The 22,054-nt window shown below is 41.5% G+C and overlaps 1 protein-coding gene across 5 annotated transcripts in view; it reads left to right on the forward strand.

Moving 5' to 3' along the window:
• The first annotated feature begins 766 nt into the window (after positions 1 to 766).
• The window catches only part of usp9 (ubiquitin specific peptidase 9), a 42,904-nt gene continuing 21,616 nt past the window's right edge, over positions 767 to 22,054 (forward strand). Inside the window, exons 1-16 of one of the 5 annotated variants that reach the window (XM_084084795.1) lie at positions 767 to 1,301; positions 10,602 to 10,876; positions 13,486 to 13,634; positions 13,718 to 13,797; positions 14,218 to 14,330; positions 15,578 to 15,796; positions 17,619 to 17,734; positions 17,882 to 18,133; positions 18,258 to 18,393; positions 18,729 to 18,881; positions 19,417 to 19,521; positions 19,684 to 19,890; positions 20,073 to 20,209; positions 20,737 to 20,775; positions 21,658 to 21,791; positions 21,914 to 22,004. In XM_084084795.1, the coding sequence (XP_083940921.1) occupies positions 10,769 to 10,876; positions 13,486 to 13,634; positions 13,718 to 13,797; positions 14,218 to 14,330; positions 15,578 to 15,796; positions 17,619 to 17,734; positions 17,882 to 18,133; positions 18,258 to 18,393; positions 18,729 to 18,881; positions 19,417 to 19,521; positions 19,684 to 19,890; positions 20,073 to 20,209; positions 20,737 to 20,775; positions 21,658 to 21,791; positions 21,914 to 22,004 (2,039 nt within the window). In that variant the 5' untranslated portion in view covers positions 767 to 1,301; positions 10,602 to 10,768. Of the gene's footprint in view, positions 1,302 to 1,672; positions 1,793 to 10,601; positions 10,877 to 13,485; positions 13,635 to 13,717; positions 13,798 to 14,217; positions 14,331 to 15,577; positions 15,797 to 17,618; positions 17,735 to 17,881; positions 18,134 to 18,257; positions 18,394 to 18,728; positions 18,882 to 19,416; positions 19,522 to 19,683; positions 19,891 to 20,072; positions 20,210 to 20,736; positions 20,776 to 21,657; positions 21,792 to 21,913; positions 22,005 to 22,054 lie in introns of those variants that run through there. The other 4 variants (XM_084084792.1, XM_084084793.1, XM_084084796.1 and 1 more) reach the window with 4 other exon arrangements.

Below are 22,054 nucleotides of genomic sequence, written 5' to 3' on the forward strand. Positions count from 1 at the left end.
CGAACGATTAAAAACTATCCCATTCACAATTTGCATGTATTTGAAAACATTTACAACAAACGGTTGTATGAACGGCCAAAGAAAGAGCAAGCAAATAGTTGCGTTTATTGAAATATTTTATTATATTTTAGTTCATGCTGAGTGAGTGAATATAGAGTAGGCCTATAGACCATCACCATCATCACTGTTTGAATGTTTGTAAACAAAATATAAATTAAAGTGTTCAGAAATGTGCCTAGTTTGTCAAGCTGTGTGGATATTTAGAACAAAGTCATATATTTCTAATGGTCAATAACACATATCCCAAGTGATGTTAATAAAATAAATAAATAAGGTGGTTGAATAATACTGCAATCGGACATAGTCTACCGGACATAACGTTTTGGTTGAGATGATGTCATGTCATGATGATTCGGTCTAAAATTGGGTGGTCTTGAAAACTGACCACCCCCCCTCTCCTGAACTCTTCAAATGTCTCGATGAATTGAATACACAGGACCTTCATGGAAACGAGCCCTGAGGGGTTATCTGGATTATCCTTTTAGCATTATTTTGCATACATCTGTGCCACCCTGTCTTGTTTTTGCAAACTGCTAATAAAGTATTCAATCAATCAAAAATGTACACTTTTTATCGACTGTCGAGTCTAATGACCGAATATCAATCCATTGCAATGCTTATCCCCTACGATAGGAGGCGGCAAAGTCAAAATAGTCAGGGGTACTAGCTACGAGCTGGGCAGCTTTCAAGGTTTGAATGAAAAAGCGGAGACGAAAATCCTTGCTGGACCCGGAGTCAAGCGATCGTAATTGTAGGATTTTTTTTGTCCAATCCACTCAGCTCGTGTTCCATTTGCAGGGCTGTTTTCGGTTGCAGTGCAAACTGGCTCACTGACAGACTAGTGTTGACGGTTGGAGATCCGAGAGACCGTCTGGTTTGTTAACTATTTGTATCACACTGCGCTTCCGCCATGTTGAAGTGATTCAAGTTGTGTGACCGACTGACTGACTGCTGGGACAAGTGACAAGAAGCCCCAGCAAAGATCGGACTAGATAGAGTCGGGGGGGGGCTTGCCTTGCTTATGCTAGCGCGCCGGGTGACGCAGGAAAAACACCCAAAAAGCGGAGGAAAAAAGAAACACAGTCGGAATCATATTGTTCCAGCAACCCGTTCGCGTCTCAGAAGAAGGAAACAGTCGATGATATAGGCCACGTTTATGTAATATCACGACGAAACCATCATCGCTCAAGGCTGGACATATAGCCCGTGAATAAAGAGGGGGAAGTCCTATCAAATTCATGGTGAGTTGTTAGCTTTACTAGCGCGATAGCCCTGTCGTCGCACGGCCATGTCACCCAGCAGATACGACGCCGTAATAATTCACAGAAGAAAAGTGTCGACGTGACGAGCGTCGACACTTTTCTAATGTGAAATATTACGTCATTTTCCACCGAGTGATATGCTCGCGCGGCGAAATATAAATTAGCCCTAACTAGCCTCGAAGCTAGAATACGAATACCAAGGATTCGTTTTGTATGTCACCGACATGCGGAAGTCCTTAACTAAAAACAAATTCCGCAAGGGCCCGGCTACACACTTCCGATTGTTTGTGATGTCACCGCATCATCCTTGGTATCTTTGTCCTAACCTCGGTAGCAGGCAGGCTAGTGTTGCTAGCTCCCTCACACACAGCTCTAATATTAGCGTCAGCTGGTAGTGGATGCAGGGCAAAACGCTACGGCAACTGACCTGACTGTTATCAGCCAGTCGATGACAGCATTTCCTCCATTAGGTAACATACGTTGCAATTTTATGTACGATAGCATGACAGTATCGATGATATGAAACTGTAATAATGTGCTGTTTTAACATCGCAACCAGTAAGACTCAGGTTAGCTGGCTAGCTTCCCCGATGACAATCTGAACTAGCCAGACTAGTGTTAGCTATATAGCTGTTAGCAGGTAAATGGACCCCGGCGCTGTCTACAAACTGACAATTCCATGTTTACAAGTTGTCTCTGTTTTAATTGTCTCACGCAATATTGCAGTCAGTGTTGGTTTGCATTGTGTCCGTGAAAGGTTTAATAGAAGTTGTGCTCTTTTGTCCCAATCATTGAAATATTATGGATTTCATGATTGTGTCTTTATTTGTTTTATATTACAAAAAAATATTGCTGCCGCACAGGCGAACACTTTTCAATTCCATTTCGGGAAGTAGACGAAGCCTCCTGTCTGTCAATAGCAATGGTTATTTGACGTTAGCTGTGTGGCTAACTGGTTTGATAACACACTTGACAAAACGGCATCAAGTAGTGGTTTACGTTGAATTGAACCGCATTGGTGATAGCTAGCAGTTGTCATATGACGGCACACTATTTCATTTAAGGTGCAGCATGAGCTAGTTAATGTTACGCCAATAATGGTGAAATCATTTGCTTGATTCAGTTATGACGTTTTGTTTCGCTAGCAAGCTAACGCTAATCTTAGCTAACGTTAAGGCTTATAACTTATACTTCGTCGCGCAACCGTGTCGCTCGACAAAAATGACGTATTTTCCAATGAAAAATGTCGCGTCGACACTTTGTTTCAGTGGAAAACATGTCGATTTGGTCGAGGCTCACGCGAAGAAGTATATCAATTGAAAGCCCGACGGTTCCAACCCAACCAGGGTCGTTGCTCGTTATAAAATGGTGTTGTTAACAACGCCACAGTTGGTTAACAATGACATAAGCTCAATAGTTGACGCATATATATAAATATATAAGGTGTTCACGGTCAATAAGCAATAAGTGTGTGTCCGTCAACTCGTTAGCCATTGAGCATTGTGCAGCATTTGAACCAAGTGTAATGTCAGGCCTGTCAGACCGTGGCCTGTGTGTCTGTGTCAATGGAACAGGCTTCGGACGAGGCCTTCTCTCCTCTGCCGTCTGTCTGGGCGGATCGCCTTGCAAACCCAAAATAGCCGACCTACAAGCTCACAGCGGGTCTGATCGCGACGCGTTGTGGGCTTGTAGATCTGCTATTTTAGGCGCGCGGCACCGGCGCGCAACTAAGTATAAATCCACAGCACAACATCGGCTACCGCATCCAAGAGCAGGCGTTAACTAACTCAAATGCCAGCTGCTAGTTTAGCAATCTTATTATGTAATATTACGTTTTTCTTTCTTAGACTCTTAACGTTATGCTCTTTAGGTCAGTTATCTAGTCAGAAGGCATTGTAAGCTAACATAATGTAGATGGCTGATTTTAAGCTAGGCTCACAGGGGTTTTATTCCATTTTATCCCCTTCACATGCCGGTTCGTTCTAACAGCAACCTTACTTATCATTGGTGCTGATATAGGTCATGTCCTGTTAATTGCACATTGTTGATGAATTAAATACATGGTTTCCTTTGGGTTTAATAACCTGCCCCCTCATATAACCCATCAAGTGGCTAAGTAGCAGATTGTTTATTGGCTAGCCCAGTATCTCAGCTCATCGTTGTAATAGCTTGCTTTTTGTATAATAACCCACGTTGTCCAGTTTTCCTACCTGAGATGGTATGCCTGAGATAGGTTTTATGTCATGTCATGTATTGACTTGGTTCATGGTTGCTGATCTCAGCTATCATTGGATACCTGCAACACTGTAAATGTAAACTAATTGTTTTAGTAATACACATGACAACAACAAACTATTTACTGTTGCTCTCACCACAGGATATCAATGACAACTCCATTCTCAGATTAGAGATGTATGCCCATGTAACTAGTAGTAGATTGTACATGATCTTATGCTTGATATATTTATTAATAGTTAATACATTTTGCTATTGCTAACGATCAGTCAGATGGCCAGGACATACGTGAAGTCTTCCATTTTATATGTTTTTAATTTAAAACGCCTCCTTATTTTTACTCATTTTTATATTACTACTTTTTTATTCTTGAATCTTATTCTTAACTGTATCTCTCTACTAGAGTTGGATGGTTTTCATGTTTTCAACATGTCAAAGTCCCTCAAAAATACAGCAGTATACTGTTTAAACGGGTGCTTTTTTATTAAAAACAAATAGCATGGGGCTGGATGCAGCTGATCTACCAAGTTCCTGCAGTACCAGGCTGCACTGCAAATTCAAACTGCATTTCTTGGGCCCTAGTTGACGTCTTGAGTCTTAATTACTTTGACAAAATGTAGGATGTAGCACTAAATAACTGAACAGCATTTATATTGTGAAACAAAATGCAGTACCTGTTGCAACAGGTGTGTTTGTCAACCTTGTTGACAAGTTAGTGACAGACCTGATGTTTTCCTTTCAAAAGTTCTCTTTAGTGTTTATTTCATAGATGAAAACATCAGATCCATGGGTGCATATGTCAGTGTTATTTGTCTGTTTTCTTTCTCCAGACTTGCTTTTTTTAACAACTTGATGGTTGAACAACCGGTTGAACCATGTTGTACTTTTCTCATCTATTATATCTCTGCTCAAAGTCAAAAATGTAATACACGATGGAAACAAGACTGTCCTTTGATATACAACTGCCATATGAATATGCATCATAGACGAGACGACCCGTTTAATCCATTTTAAACTTCACATTGCAGCAATGGCAATAGCAATGGTAATGTTGCTAATTGTTGATGCTTTGCAGCTGTTACAGACTGAAACTGAAACCATAGCTCCTGACTTGTGTGGGACCCTATTGTAAATAACCTAATAAGGGGGAAATGCATGCCGTTTGTATTGTATTAAATATTATGACGGGTTTGAAACTACCCCCCCAACCAACCATACGCTCTACTCTTACATGTGCCTGTCCTGTGATTTATGCCAACTGTGGTGCTGCTATGACACCTGCTTTTCCCCTCGAGATCAATAATCTTATGGCTAACACAAACTAGCTATTTATTTATCCATCAATAATACAATCATTGTATTCCATACTAGTTTCAATTCACACAGCTCAGCCTTTCCCAACCAACTATTGCCCTGTAGAAAACCAGCCGTGCAGCTGCTGTGGTTTTTAACGATGTTTATATTTTGACAGTCATAATTTGTTAGGTCTTAATCAAATGTGAAACCTTTCATCCTTACATTCTGAAGTTTTTATTTTATTTACACTCTGCATTTGTTGTATGTCTGTCTAGTCTATGAAACATGGTTGCTCACTTCTGTTGTGTAGGCCTATTTCCAGCCATTTATTGATATGCTAGAACAGTGGGGAAGAAACGGGTATTTCTGGGCAGAGGACTGACAACAGTGAGGCTTTTAGCTGTGCACAGTGAGAGGAAGAGTAAACAATGCTCATCATTATGGCTGCTCATGGCCTTATGTGTCCTCTGGGGCTTGACTTTATAAGGGGTCAGCTTGCATATTATGATTGTCAACTTCATTGAACCTTTGAGCTTGCTATGTGGGGCGAGACCATGGTTGGTTTAAGCAATGTTTCTTTCGTATTTATTTTTTGGGTCAAAGGCTACTTTACAAACAAGATTGAGATGGATACTGACATTAACTAAAGTTAATCTGCATTGCCAGCCGATCCTTAAGTGCATGGGCTTGTGTGTAAGAAAAAAAATTAAAAGATGACAAATGACTGTTCCACTTCCCTGCCAACCAATTCCATGGTTATTGCAGGAAAACCCCCATCTTGCCTGAAACTCACAAAGTCATGGCGTTTTCACTTTGTGGTGTCCTGTAGTTTGCTGGTCGTGGTCACTGGACTGCCTAGGACAAAGTTTTTTGGTTGTAAGCTCATTATGATTACTTCACTGCCCCCCACCCTCAACCTCCCATTACATCTGGGGACCACACTAAAAGTCATATCGCTATTTTCTAGATGAGTTGTATTTTGAATATATTACCATGTATTCATGGAAGTGCCCACCTGTTCATATATTCATGTCTTATAAATGCAGTACATAGCAGCAACATTACATTCTTAATAGAAGGGTTTTTGTTCATAATTTGATTCAAGTTCAAATTAATTGGATGTGAAATGAGTTTGCAAATTTATGACAGCACTGCACAAATTATCTTTTTACTAGGTGCATTTCTTTTTTAATTGACTACAGATTCCCAGAATCATAATGGTAAACAATATTATAGTATTTTACATTGTATACATCCTAAACGGGGAGTTTTGACTTTAGTGATTAAAAGACCAAAATGATCATTTTGTTGCTAATTGCCGGTGACAGTGGAACATAATGATACGCTGCAAATCAATTTATTGATTACCCTCTTGTGACATAGAATTTGAATTTCTGGCTAATGTGTGTTGGGCCAATAGTAATCTGAGTTCCCAGAAGTTTTCGCCAGCTCTCGCATACAAACGGGAGTGGCGAGGAACTTCTGGGCCAGAGCCCTGGTATTTGTGGGCGGGATGTAACTTAAGCTCAGAATCTGAGCGGACACGCCTCTTACCGGTCTGAGAGCTGTGCAACTCGTCTAAAAAGTCCGAAGAGAGGCAAACAGCAGTACACAACAATGGCGGCCGCAATTTCTCAAGGGGAAATTGCTTCCCGTCGCTCCTATTTACAAGCAACACCCACTGCATGTGGATCCCGCCCCCTTTTCTTCATTGGCTGTTGATTTGAATCACAACGCAGTGGCCGCGCCCCTGCTGTCCAAGCTCCGACGCAATGCCTCCCAGACTAGGCTAATAGTAAATCATGCGTCCTTCCTGGTTGTTTGATTTATTTGTAATTGTACAACACGAGAATGTAGCTACCTTTTAATGGAAGTTTATGACAAATTATATACCAATCACATAGCAGCACAGATAGTATTATGTACTATTATAGGTGGGTCCCTGATTTTGCCGGGCTTGGTAGTCTGTGTGATGCCCAGGTCTAGTGTTCTGTCGGTCTGTACTCAATTACAACACCTTGAGAGTGCTTGAACCATGGATGGCAAAAATGGGCAGCTATTCTGAGCTTGGGTACATGGTTTGGGTTTGAGAAGGTTTTGCTTAGTGGTGCAGTTAACAAAATTGCTCACTTCCTTGTAAGACAACTTCATTTTCTCTAAAAGCTTAAAAAAAACCCAATAGTCTCAGTAGCTAGCTGCCTATTGACTGCTGCGCTGGAATGGTCTGTAAATGCAAGTTAGTGCCGTGCTGTCCCTGAGGCTGAACATAAACAATATAGCATATGTGCAAATTCACAATAGGGGTGCAACGTTTCATTTAGCCCACCGTTCTGTCTATACCTTGTTTTTTGGGCCACATTTTCAGTTTGGTTTCAATAGTTTGAAAAAGGCAATTTTGGAAATATTTCCATAATTAATTTATTAGCAAACAAATTGTTTTCACATTTCACAGTTATTATTTTCAAGGGGAAAAATGAACCTAATATGTTACATTGCCTTTCAGTATTTTCAACGGTACTTGTTTTGGTTTTAATCTCTATAAGGTTTTACAAATATTATCTCTGGGAACACATGGGTGGAGCAAGCGGTGCGATTCATCAAGCTGAGGTGACGACTCTGCAACAAACAACACTGCCTTAACAGTGAAGGCAGAGGAAAGCCATCTTACAATAACGGTTGTTGTGTGAAAAAGTACATTTGTAACACAAAATGTACTTCTTAGAACATTTTAGGCAAGAATTCAATGGCGTAGATTTGTAATATTTGCTAATTTTGGAAAACAAATGCCTATTTGATTATTTGGCTTTTTTTCTGAGGTGATCGAAACTTTTGCATTTTATACAGGAGTGGCACAGTGAATAAGCATATTTAGAGAACATATATAAAATTCATTGACAACATTAAAGAACCACTTAGCCTAATGCACCCAGCGAGTTAAGCTGTAGTTTGAGCCAATCTGCAATTCAATAACACTGGTCTGCACACCAATAGTGGATAAACTCCTACAGTAACTGTATTGCTGAGGTTTAAATTTGATGCTTAACACAATGGGTGCCAAAAATGTCTATACGCACTTAGGAATGATCCATCCTAGGACCCTTTTAAAAGGCAATGGACAGATGTGACGTCATCCCAAAACAACTGACGTGCTTCCGCCCCAATGATGGGATCTTGAGAAAAAGGTTTTTACAGTGGTCAAAGCGAACCCTTTTCGGCGGGCGATCTCTCTGCAATGGCGGATCGCGGTAGAAATGTTATTGTTCCAGTCTTTAGACTGGACCCTTGGCCATCGCCCCCAGACACCGCTTTTTTCATCCGGGTCCTCGTGGCTTCTGCAGCTCTAAAAAGATCACCAATAAACAGTAAAAAACGCTGGCACTGGCTGTACCCTATTTTAAAAACCGCTGGCACTCAATGTGTTAATAATGAAGCTAGTTCTGAAATACATAACCGTTTAACATTTCCAGCATAAGGGTAAAGATATGTTTGATATTTGATAGAGATGTACCAATTATAACATTCCTAGTTTTCTCAGTGTGACTTACCAACACAGATTTGTTTCCGATTTTCTTTCTATAACAAAAAAAAAACGTTTTTAAATTAAATTGTCTTCAATTGTTCATATTAAAACATCGACTATTAAATAACTTGACAACAGTAAATTACGAACAGAACTGTATTGCTTTTGATTTAAATGAGTTTGTCAAATGAAACATATTTTGGCTTAAACGCAACTCATTACTAGGCCCTCAAATAATTATTCTACCAGACAGAAGGCACCCATTTTTAGTGTGATTAAAATGTGCTAAATATCAATAGTAGTATGTTTAGTATTTCGTTTGGGGTTGTTTAATGACATATTCAAATATATTCAAATATGAAAAAATAAAAGGACTATCAAATTAAGGTTCGAAATATATAATCTGCCTCGAGTTCTCGCAAGATTCTGGGCACCTGTGACCTTTAATAGCAGCTGGTGTCGTGAGATCAGAGAGACATCAGCTTCAAGTTAAACTCTGTTTATATCTCGTTGTACGTCGATGTAGCACTTCCAATGCGAGCCAATCTACAATCGCACAACGCATCATGGATGCAAATCATGCGACACATTTTGGGCTTGTATATCGGCTGTTTGCCACAGGACACAACAAAGCATAAATTGGGTATGCCGCTCCTTTGCTGTAAACGCAGAGACTCACCGCAGACAGACAACACCACTTGCTCGGTAGAGAACCTTTCCACCGCAGCGTTGTACACACGTTTAATCACACAACGTCACTTTAATTGATTCAAAACTTAGGTCAAGCTAAAGCGGGCGACCCAGTTGGTAGTGATGGCAGAATGCATGCTTCCATCTGAAGGTCAGGAACTGTACATCCCATACCCCCAGATGGATAGCTTGCATTATATTGGCTGTTTCCTTGCGGACACGTGTCTATGGAAAACCCTGTGATGGGGGTGGGGTTAGGCTTGAAGGACAATTGTTCTGCAATATTTCATTATGTCCCACAAAAATACAGTAACACTCTATTTGAAACCTCTGGTTCCCCATCCTCACCTTGTTTGACTGGATCCTCAAGTGAGGATGTTCTTTGACCCCATTTGCAAAGGTAAACTGACTGGGGGATGTGGAAAGTTGAGATTGTGAATTTTATTAAATATATGTGTGTGTGTGTGTGTGTGTGTGTGTGTGTGTGTATGTATATGTGTATATATATGTGTGTGTGTGTGTGTGTGTGTATATATATGTGTAAATATGTATGTATATACGTGTGTGTGTGTGTATATATATATATATGTGTGTGTGTATGCATGTATGTATGTATATGTATATGTGTATATATATATATATGAGAGGGAGTGTGTGTGATACATATACACACACGCATACACACACTTACTGTATTTATATGCTGGCAATATAACTGAAACAAAACCTTTTGACGTACCTTGCCCTTCACGGTTGGTTGTAGTTATCATCGAAATGTAAACAAAAAACATAACTTTACAGGTTATGGAAGATTCTGGGTTACCCTTTGTGGTCAAAAAGTGACATTTTGTGTGTCTCTGGAAAGAACATCTTTTAACTGCATGTCAGACCACCATTAGATCTTGTTTTGAGGGTATTCTGTACGCCAATCACTGCTCAAATCTGGTCTGGAGCTCACTGCTCGCAGCTTCTGCCCTGAAACGAAGGGATGACAACATTTAGCTAGGATTACTACTGTATCAGTAAGGCTATAACAAAAAATGGGTTGTGCTTCACTTTTGGTTAACATAGAAGAGGCATCATTAGGCACAAAAACACTAGCTTCAATGTTAAAAGCATCAATCTGCTTTTAACAAGCTAGTGTTTTTGTGCCTAATGATGTTGATTACATGGAAAAGTGACGGTACCCTTTCACTGATCGTCATACTCACATTTAGCCAAGTTGTTCTTGGGAAGTTCCCAGCTGATCTGATGGGAATAGACCCAGAGTCAGCTATCTGGAGTAAGTGGAACAGGTTTTTTTAGCCTGGCTATGTGGTCACCTTTGTAACCCCTATCATTCCCACTTTTGTAGTTGGGGAGGGAAGATGGCAAATAACCAAATCCCAGGCCAGCTGTCAGAATTACAATTGATTTGGATCCCACATCCCAGCTTTGAAGACTGTCAGACATTTCTGACCATCTGTTTGTTTACTTGGCTTGTGAATTTCGCATAAACCAGCCTGTGCACTGACCTTTGCCCTTCTTCCCTGCTCCAGGTTATGCAATGGTCTCAGCGGCCGATCCAGATCTCCAGGTGCTTGTGTCCCTCTCTCTCGCGTTCAGGCTCCCATCCCTCCGCTCTGCGGCTGAGGCGGCTGTGATTTCCCTTCTGGCCAGCGTTCCCTAAGAGGCCAAGATTGCCAAAATCTGCCCCGTGGCGAGCATGACGGCCACCACGCGTGGCTCTCCAGTGGGAGGCAATGACAGTCAGGGCCAGGGCCAGGGCCAGGCGCCCGATGCCCAGAGCCAGCCCCCACTGCCACAGAACCAGGTCAGTGTCATCTCGACAATCAACACTCCCAACATCAGCATTACCTTACTCACCTTTTAGTCACCTGTCCATCACTTACTGTATACTATCCTTAAGAACTCCTTTCTGTTTTCCGAGAAGCCATTTCTCTTTTCATCTCTACCCTCTCATCTCCCTTTGTGTAGATCTGCCCCACCTTTGTTTCTCATATTTTTTGGGGGATTTTTTATCCTTTTTTCCTCTCTGCCAGTCGCTACTCTTGTCCAGCTCTTTTCTCACCATCTGGATTTTCACATGGCTGTGTGTATCACTACGTGTTACTGCACCAACGGCCACAGAACAATGCCATCAGCACCTCAGCAGCACTACAGACATGTAATTTAATTAACCTGCAAAGGGAGGAGAAGGAATGGTGTGCGTCTGTCTTGCTCCCTAAGACTGTAGACACTGCAGCACAGGTTTTGAATTATTCCTCCAACAGCTACTAGTGCTCATACCTAAACGCACAAATGCCCAAGGAAAGGAATAAAGAGGGAGGGAGTGGAAAAGGGTGAGAAGTCAAGGCATCAACGAACAGAGGCTCCTGAGTGATAGATAGGACGTGTGTATGTGTTCATGCGGCGCACATCCTTTGTGCGTGCGCATGTGCACGGCCCCCATCAGTTAGAGATGAGCAGTGCCGAGACGTGAGAGGCAGGCTGCCTATATAGGTCAGGCAAGCAGAAGGAGCCTTCTCCACACACCCCCACATTTCCCAAGTTATGCAGCTCACTCTCTGTGTGTCTCTTTTGCTAGCGCGTGCACAGCTGCTGATGACACCATCGTTGCTCATAGAAGATCAGTAAACTCAACCATAGGAATCGAGGACTGGCACTTAAATGCACATCCTCTCACACATACTGTACCTCACACCGTCTTCTTTGTTGACAACACCCCAACATGGCCCACAGACCACCACATTTATACTTAACTAACACAAGCATGGTAGACCACACATGTTTGGCTTTGTGCACTCCAGAGCTTCTCTAGGGAGAGTGGGGATGAAACAAATATTAACACAGCAGCCTGAATAACGATAGAAGCATGAGGAAGAATTTTATGGCTCCATTTAATGGCCGTTGCTGTTTTTAAACACACAAAAGATGAAATACAGGACTTATTTTGGTCGCATATGCGCCTGAAATGTAATGTGTCACCTCAAAATATAATTGGGAGCATTTGTGCTAGTGCAAACTTGTTGTGGTGCGATCAAAACGGGATGATAAAGTGAAACAAAAAGGGCGCTCCTCCCCTGCCATCTGCCAAAAAACAAACATGCCTTCTCATGTGACATGACAGTAGCGCTGGTGCTATAGTAGCGTGGAGATAGTTCACTCGTTGACGCGACGGAGCAGAGATATCGCTGGATGCTGTTGCGCCAACATGCCAGCACTTTATGTGAGATCTCACCAAACGAGACGCTATGCTGAGGTCAAGAGGTAATCGTAAAGTTAATTGACCTGAATATGAAACGGTATGCCATAGCGCAAATAAAGCTCCGTGCTCCGTTATGACAATACAATATAAAACAATTGGTGTTGCACAGTATTTGTGACTTGTAAGCTTCCATGGATTCCGTCCATGGATATGCATCTGTTTGTCAGGACGCTAGTGAGGATTCTGACCAATAGACCCTTTGTCAAGTCCCGCCCGTGGTCCCGCCCCTTTTCGCTCTCATTGGTTGCTGTTGATTGGTTGAAAAATAAATCTTCTCCATCCAATACCATTGGAAAAAAACGTGTTTTTCAGTTGCCTCGTATTGATTTCAACTTGGCCTAAGTAAAAAGGAACATCTCAGGTGAAGTATAGTGACTCAGCATAACATGTTTTTTCCCCCAATATTTGATATTTTTTAAATGATTTGCAAACTCGGCATAAATAACCAGGGAGAGGCGGGCCTGCTGGTTGGTCTGTCAGGAACAATCAAAAGGTTTACAATGCATCAATGTGTAGTCAAGCAGTGTTTACACACGTCGCCTTTTAACACATTGACTACCAGAATTAAAACATAGTTTTTCACCCCCTTGCTAGCAAAACGAGCGATTTTACTTTACCTTTTGAAAATTCATGGAATATTCTTCGTGACCACCGTCCCCACGGAGATCGGCTCATTACACGCTGGGGCTGTCGTAGTAAAAATATATATCCGCTCGTCGTAATCCATTGCATAGCTGTGGCCATTTCAAGCATTTGAAGCTTGTTTTTGCCATAAAGCAAGACGAAACGGAGATGAAGCGTTTTCCCCTCAGGAAGTAAACATGAACTAAGTGAGCTTTTCTTTTTTTTAATGATGTCAATTCCGGGTCTGACGTCATCAGGCAGTGAAAGCATCATTCGTTGGTTGTTGTATTTGAAAGGACGTAAATATGTCCTTGGCAGGCATGTGTTATAATATCGGCCTCAGCTCGTTTAGAACCTGGACGTCGGTCGGGAGTATTAAAAAAGACTGGAAGAAACTAGTAGCAGGTACTTTGTCCTAATGGAAAGGCAAAGAGCTGTGGTGTGTAGAGCTGGGACTATGCAATGGAACAGAACTAAGTATATACAACAAATTTATATATTGCCTTATTCTCTTGTTCTGATTGCTCCAGACGTCGTCTCCAAACTCGTCCAATGAGAACTCTCCAGTGAGCCCTCCAGATGATCAGGGGGGCCAAGGGGATGCTCCCCCTCAGCTGGAGGAGGAGGAGCCAGCCTTCCCTCACACTGACCTGGCCAAGCTGGATGACATGATTAACAGGTACACACACATGCACTTAAATAAGTGTCTTTTGCTTGTGAGTCTTCCTATGAATTCACATGGATGTTTTGCTTTTATCGCAGACCCCGTTGGGTTGTTCCAGTTCTGCCAAAGGGAGAGCTGGAAGTCCTCCTGGAAGCTGCTATAGATCTTTGTAAAAAAGGTACAGGTTGGGTGGCTGATTGATTGAATGTTTTATTAGGCATAAATGTAAAAATGGCCCAAGTACAGTTAATAACATTTTTACTAAAAGCTCAGGCAGTTTTCATGCTCCTTGTGAGTTGCGAGGACCCGAGCTCAAATCGGATTGATAAACTAACCCCCTTTTTTATGCTGATCATCATTAATTTGTTTGACCAAGAGCTAAAGAAAGTAAACCTCAACAAATCTTTTACCATGTGGCATGTTTTATTGAGTTGACCTGTGAAGTTTCTTCACACCACTCAAGCTGAACAATATCAAATATGACTTTTTAAGACGTAATTTACATGTTTTTATTAGATGCTCTCATCACTGTCTCATTTAACTTTGTTAGCGCTCCTCAGTGAATGCATCTCTGAATGGTTTCTTTTTTCTTCTGCAGGACTGGATGTAAAGTGTGAGGCATGCCAGAGGTTTTTCCGGGATGGTCTGACCATCTCCTTCACTAAGATCCTGACAGACGAGGCAGTCAGTGGCTGGAAGTTTGAGATTCATGTGAGTGTTCTCAGTTCAACTCCATGCCCTGGTACTTTGAGCTATACTAGTCTCTATCTTTATTGGAGAATGATTCCATTTCAAGAATATCAGCTTTACAGTCATATATTTCTGGTCATTTGATGGTATAATTAAAGCCAGCTGTTGAATAAATATTGCAGAAAGGATTGTTTCAAAGTTAAATTAAGTTCAAATTACTGTTGCAAATTCTATGTAGGTGGGGTTAAAAAAAACAGCACTGACTGGAGTCTTTAGACTTTGATCCTGCCTATAGATAACCACAGAGCACCATTTTTCCTCAGCATAAAAGAGCAAAGGGGCTTGGGTCTTTTTTTTCTTTTCCTTTTTTACATAAACATGACTTGGCAAAAAAAATTAAGATACAGCGGTGGTTCATTATGGAAATCTGAATTTGCTAGTAGACTTATTGCTTTGTCCGGGATGATTCATCCCTGTTCTTTGTTATATCAGTGGTTGTATTGTATTTAGTTCTCCAGCATGGGAGTCTGCAAATTGGGTTTTCTGTTTGGCTTTTCTCAGAGCTGAAGGATGCCCGGCATAGCCATGGGTGATCAATGATCTTTTTGTTAAAAGTAGTTTAGGCTTGGCTGAGTTCTGCCAAGATTGACCTGCCAAAACTTTAGCAGTGAAGCAAGGAGTCATACTGTGGACACCAAAAATGTTAACTTTGTTTATCTCATCTTATCCATGATTTTTATTTTTTTGCTTATGTTGAATAGGATTTAATTAATCAAATCTTATTTTAAGTGAACCATGACATTGTACCTACAACTGAACTCTGTGACTTCTTTGGTGCACCATATCTGCTCTAGTTCCTCTTATTAGTAGACCCACCCAAACATTTTTTGAAGGAAACAAAATGCAGTAAGCTATATGTTTGAAGCCTCCCCAGCCCCCCAGACAGCTATGTTGAGTCATCGCCATATTGATTTCACCTATCTGGTTCCTCCAGAGCTGTGTCCTAGTCCTACACATAAGAGCGAAAGGGAACACTGGATACACATGGCTGTAAAGAGTATTTTTGTTCTTCAGTTGAATATTATTGTTGAAGGCTGTACTAGGTCGCTCAGCGATAATCTGTAATAGAAAGACTAAGGATGGCAACTATGTGCTCTCTTAGTGTAAGAGAGTCTTCTTTTAGTCTTGACTGACTTTGTCATAGTGTGTAAAGGGATGTTATCAGGAGGTTATTTGGTGTCATGGCTAATGCCCCCTCTCTCTCATAGAGGTGTATCATCAACAACACTCACCGGCTGGTGGAGCTGTGTGTGGCCAAGCTCTCTCAGGACTGGTTCCCTCTACTGGAGCTGTTGGCCATGGCCACCAACCCCCACTGCAAGTTCCACATCTATAATGGCACGCGGCCCTCCGAGACCGTCCCCGCCGGGGCCCAGCTGGCTGATGACGAGCTCTTTGCCCGCCCCCCGGACCCTCGCTCACCCAAGGTGAGATGCCGCCACATAGACATAGTGCTAGGCACTTGATTTTACCCACATTCAAACAAAAGGTCATGCAATAACTGTTGTTCAGAAATGTCATTTGGGTTTTGGGACACAGCACTTGAGTTTATTTCGATCATATCCCCCAATTATTTGATTATACTCGGGAACGATGCAAGTTGGGAACGATACAAGTTGCAAATGCTTGCCCCACCCATTTATACAATATTGTTCTACCCATTGTCAGAGTACCCGTTTGTCTGTGCGTCCATCTGTGTCCCTTTGAATTTACTTTAAGATTATTATTATTTTATTTATTTGTTCACTATCCAAGAAATATAAGCATATTCTAAACAGTTATGTTTAAAGCGGTCCAATTTCAGCCTCATATTTGCTTTGATTAACTCTGTCACTGCCAGATTAAATAAATAAATAAATCACCCACTGCCAGGGATTTCTGGTTTTCCTTACCTTTTCAACTAGTCACAGAATATTTATATCCAGTATGATCGATCCCCCGGAGGGTTTCACTGTACTTCCACAAGAAAAAGAAAGTCATTGCGATCCCCCGTTTGCTTGTTACAGAAAAAAAAGATACAGCCGTTTCCCCAAATACGCTAAGCAGGAAAATAATGGTGGTGGAGATCTTTCGATCACGTGATCTCCTGGATCTGTGTGACTTGAGGATGAAAATGGTCACTCATGTGTTAGAGAACAGTGCCATCTAGTGGAAAACCACTGAAAACGAAGAAGTTGTAAAAGTCGTCTTTGGCAGTCTGAGCCTTTGGAGAAAAAAGTCGTCCTTGGCAGTGAATGAGTTAAAGATAACCTTTGCGGAACATGACTGATAGATTTGTTTGCTTTTGGTCTTTAATGGCAATATTTTGCAAACGGAAGAAAAGCTTGAAAGAGGTCTTTAATAACTTAGATGGTGGATATGAGGCGAAATTGCTTGCAAATGTCTGCCATCCATCTCAGACGAATCTTATTAAGCCAGTCCAACATGTAACATGCTTTTTTTAGGCTTATGTAAGATTAAGTGGCATTTCTGGATTGTCCAGAGGGGTCTCCTGTGTTATTGCCATGGGGACAGATTTCTGAAAAATGGGCACTTTCTGCATCTGCAAACCAGTTGTCTGTCTGTCTTCTTATTGGACTATGAATGGAGTATATAAACTGTAGCCTGGCATTGGGCTTTTGTAAAACAGAGAATCCTTCTGTGAGATGGAATACAAATTTTAAATAATTAAAACCAGAAAAGCTGACTACGACTATTAAAGTACAGTAGTTGGCTACGACATTTCGTGCGTTTATAGCTTATATTTTGTCGTATGACCGCGTTGCTCGCCGAAAGTAGCATATCTACATGCTCACAATGTGTCGCGATGCAAAACGCGGTGGACTTGTAGATCTTTTGGTGAGCCACACTGGCGTATGACCGGAATATAAATCATATTTTTGATTGCAGCCATATCTTGGGCAGCGATATAAGTGATGAAATATGATTGACATTGGCAACTAGATTGGCATGACGTCAATGGAATCGTTGACATTTAGACATGAGATCGCATAGATGTTTGAATCGTGAGATCATGAGATCGTGATTGTATTTTGAGAATTCGTTCTGCCCTACCCGCAAGTCTCCAAATTATACACACTTCTGTCTTATCGTATGACATTTTTAATTTTTATGTTCCGATTACCATTTCCGAAATCATAGAGCCCCAAACCCAAAACACATTTTGGCAATCTCTGATGGCATTTTGGAAAAACAGATGCAAGTTAACCATGTCTTTTGTTTTATCTTCTGCTCTCTTTCTTTTAACAGGGCTGGTTGGTGGACTTAATAAACAAATTTGGCACGTTAAACGGGTTTCAAATGCTGCACGATCGCTTCATGAGTGGACAAGCACTGAACGTCCAGATCATCGCCGCACTTATCAAGTGAGTTTGCCTCAGTGAATTACAATTTGGACAACATTGTACACAATGTTTATGTGCTACCAGAAACCAGACTATGTAGTCTTTATGGGCCAACTGTACTGTAACTTACTAGTTTCGTCTTTGACTGTGTTTTACCTCTTTTTACAGGCCTTTTGGCCAGTGTTACGAGTTCCTCACATTGCACACAGTGAAGAAGTACTTCCTCCCAGTCATCGAGATGGTCCCCCAGTTTCTGGAGAGCCTCACGGATGAGGAGCTGAAGAAAGAGGCCAAGAACGAAGCCAAAAACGACGCACTGTCCATGATAATCAAGTCTCTGAAGAACCTGGCTTCACGAGTCCCAGGCCAGGAAGAGACTGTGAAGAATTTAGAGATTTTTAGGTTAAAAATGATTCTTAGGTGAGTATTCTGACCTCAGTATAAGGTTACAGTCTTTATCAAAACACAGTGATGAACATCGTCATGTTTGACCATTATAAGTAGCTGATTACATTTTTGCTGTGCACATCTTTTCATCCCCCAGGTTATTGCAAATTTCCTCTTTTAATGGCAAAATGAATGCACTAAATGAAGTAAACAAGGTGATCTCCAGTGTGTCCTATTACACTCACCGGCATAACCCTGAGGAGGAGGAGTGGCTCACAGCAGAGCGCATGGCGGTGAGTTTCCCCAACGTTTTGCCTCCCCAGCTTTAACCTAAATCAAAAAATACATTTACCCCCTCTGTCACCACAGCCACCCATCTGACGCCACCGTGGTCTCAGTTTAGTAGCCTTTTCACTCCGTCAATAATACCATAAATAAATATTTATTTGTAAATTGATTCATGATCGGCCACGTTCGCATTGCGATGCATCCATGAATCGACATGACTCGGTTATGTCACTGTGCAGAGCTGAAATATTTGCTGATGTTATCAAATGAAAATATTGGTGTCACCTGGGGAAAAATGTATCTTGTATTCCCTCATTGAATGTTCTCTCACCTGTCTCAGGAGTGGATCCAACAGAACCACATCTTGTCCATTGTGCTGAGGGACAGTCTGCACCAGCCACAGTATGTGGAGAAACTGGAGAAGATCCTTCGCTTCGTCATCAAAGAGAAAGCTCTTACCATGCAGGACCTTGATAACATCTGGGCTGCACAGGTACATCGTGTTTAGGCACACATTCTCACACAGTTGGACAATATGCCTAAGCATCATGATTCATGTAGCGCAATTATCTCCTCTCCTTAAATGGCAATTGTTGTATTTTTCACCCACAGCTATTGCCTACAAAGGGCCATAGCTGAATGACTAGAGAGCCCTATTTGTTTTATATACACAGATTTTCAAACAAAAGCGCGTCGGAAACGGTATCCCAGTCAACGTTCATGTCATTTGTTCTTGTTTAGGCAAACAGGGAATTACAACTACTTTTTTTTCCTTACAGATACAGGCTTAATATTATTCTATTTGTCTGAAAACATTCCAATTCTCTCCAGGAATATTTTTCGCACTGATGGGAAAGTCAGTGTGATAATACCTACCCTTCTTAGGTGGCCCAAATTATGCAAAATTAAATAAGGGCCCATGTTGGAAAGAAAATGACAAATTCCGCTTTAACACCAGTGCATCCAGACTGTCACTATGGTGGTATGGTTAAGATGTTGACCCAGATATCCTGTTGTCCCCTCTCCAGGCTGGCAAGCATGAGGCCATTGTGAAAAATGTCCATGACCTCTTGGCCAAGCTGGCTTGGGATTTCGCTCCTGAGCAACTCGACCACCTCTTTGACTGCTTCAAGGTGAGGGGACACTGTAATTAACAGTGATTTATAGATTACCAAGGGTTTTAGATGAAATGGTAGATTATAGAATCTGGGCATTGGACTTTTGCATTGTAATCTCAGAATAGCTTCTATAGAACACAAATCCCATCTGTTGACCTGGCCTCTGTTCTGGTGCAGGCAAGCTGGACCAACGCCAGCAAAAAGCAGCGTGAAAAGCTACTGGAGCTAATCCGGCGCCTGGCTGAGGACGATAAGGATGGCGTGATGGCCCACAAGGTTCTTAACCTGCTGTGGAACCTGGCACACAGCGATGATGTGCCTGTAGACATCATGGACCAAGCTCTTAGTGCCCACATTAAGATTCTGGACTACAGCTGCTCACAGGTACATCCGATCCGTGTATATATTATTTGGGTGGCAGCTGACATCCTAGGGCTGCATTCAAATCCTCAAATATAGAGGATGATGGTTAGGGATGTGTGACAGGCCCCGCAAATCACTTTTGTTAATACTTAATTGTCATGTATTTACTTATTTTGCTTTTTTTTGCTTTTTTACACTTATAGGACAGAGACACCCAGAAGATCCAATGGATAGATCGCTTCATAGAGGAGTTGCGCACAAACGACAAGTGGGTGATCCCTGCTCTCAAGCAGATCAGAGAGATCTGTAGCCTGTTCGGAGAAGCTCCACAGAACCTTAGGTAATGTCCTAAAGTGGAACCTACTTCATTCAGTTGTAGAAGCGAGTGGTTGAATAAGCAGAGAGAGGGACTGCTTAAGCAGACATTGAAAGGTGGGTTCTGATGGATAAACTGTGAAGGGAAAAAATATCATACTGTACAGGATAATACCTACCATTGTATGTAACTCAGCATGGCATGTTTTTCTTTTTTCACATAGAGCTTGTATATCCCTAAAGAAAACAAAAATACAGCTCAGCCTTCATTTTTCACATATTTGACCAACTGACATCACTGCCATTAATCACATTTTGAGTGGAGCTGAGGCATGTCAACTCATGATAAATAAGTGTTTTTGTCAACAGTCTGTCTGGTGACCTCTCCACTTTTACCATATTCACACCAATGCAAAATAACAGCAATTAACAGCTTTGACTGATCAGTGTTACAGCTGTTACAAATAATTTTGACTTGGTCTTGGACTGATCTAGTGCTTTTCTAGTCAATATAGCAAAAATATGTAGCATACATACTTGTTGTTTTTTCAGAAAGAAAATGCCAATTAACATACAAACGATCTTAGTGGGGTAAGTTGAGAGCTAATTCAGGCGTTATACCTATTTCTCAATTGTATAAAAAGTCTACCTTATTTACCCAACTAGTTAATGCCACCTTTTATCATGAATCTGCTTTAGCAATCCTCTTTCGGGCTTAATCTCAGATGACTCTGACTCCTTGTACAATATTATTTGATCTACCACACTGCATGGTATAATATAGTCTTTTGAGATGGAGCCCGCTTTTCCTTGATGCCAGCTCCTTCCAGCTCCAATCACTGAGGGCAAAGTTTTGGGGAATGTTACTCGGGCACGCTTACTGACATTTTGCTAACTCGGCAGCTTAAAGGATATTTCACTTTTTCCCATATGATATTCAGTGTTTTAGTACTCTTCTGATAAGCCATGTCCTGAGGAGCACAATGTAGCCATTGTCAGTAATAAATTAACAGGAAAAATACATTATTTTGTAACAAAACTGTCACTGGTCATTTGAAACGTACTGCTGTTCCTTGTATGACTCTGACATATTGATAGTGATGATGAGTCATGAGACTATTTTTCCTGTTTCTTGGACTCCTCTAAGGCCAAACATACTTTATGAATATCACATGGAATAAAACTGGAAATGTCCTTTCATGATATAATGACTAAAATTCTTTGTGCCATTTGTTGTGCTAGACATGCTGCACACAACATATACATTCACACACAAATATGGAATACCAAAGCTGCTTTCTTCATGCTTTGTCAGATTCAGACAAACAAGAAATCACCATCGGGTTTAAATATAACACAAACTGTATCCAAAATATTAAGTAATGGCAAGATGCCGTGACCAATCACAGATGCTCACTTCCCCTCTACATGTTTATTTCTTTCACCATCAAACATTCTGTTCTCTCTCTCCAGCCAAACCCAGAGGAGTCCTCACGTCTTCTACCGTCACGACCTGATTAACCAACTGCAGCATAACCACGCTCTCGTCACCCTAGTGGCTGAGAACCTCTCTGCCTACATGGAGACTATGAGGCAATTCTCCAAAGGTAGGCCGCCAGGGCATGACAAAGGTCACCAGGCATACAGTTGTATGGCTAATATCTAAGATTTGCAGTACATCCAAGTGGCCTGATTAGCCTAACGGTCTGCGTCTGTGTTGTTAACGTAGCGGAACAGGCGGAGTTTGACCCTCAGACAGTGAGGACTGGGAGCCGCTACAGCCATGTCCAGGAAGTACAGGAACGCCTAAACTTCCTGAGGTACAGAAAGATCTTTACTCTCTTCACACTCAATGTTCATCCAGTTATCC

Source organism: Gymnoscopelus microlampas, assembly GCF_963454915.1.
Source record: "Gymnoscopelus microlampas genome assembly, chromosome: 17".
NCBI classification, from domain to species: domain Eukaryota; kingdom Metazoa; phylum Chordata; class Actinopteri; order Myctophiformes; family Myctophidae; genus Gymnoscopelus; species Gymnoscopelus microlampas.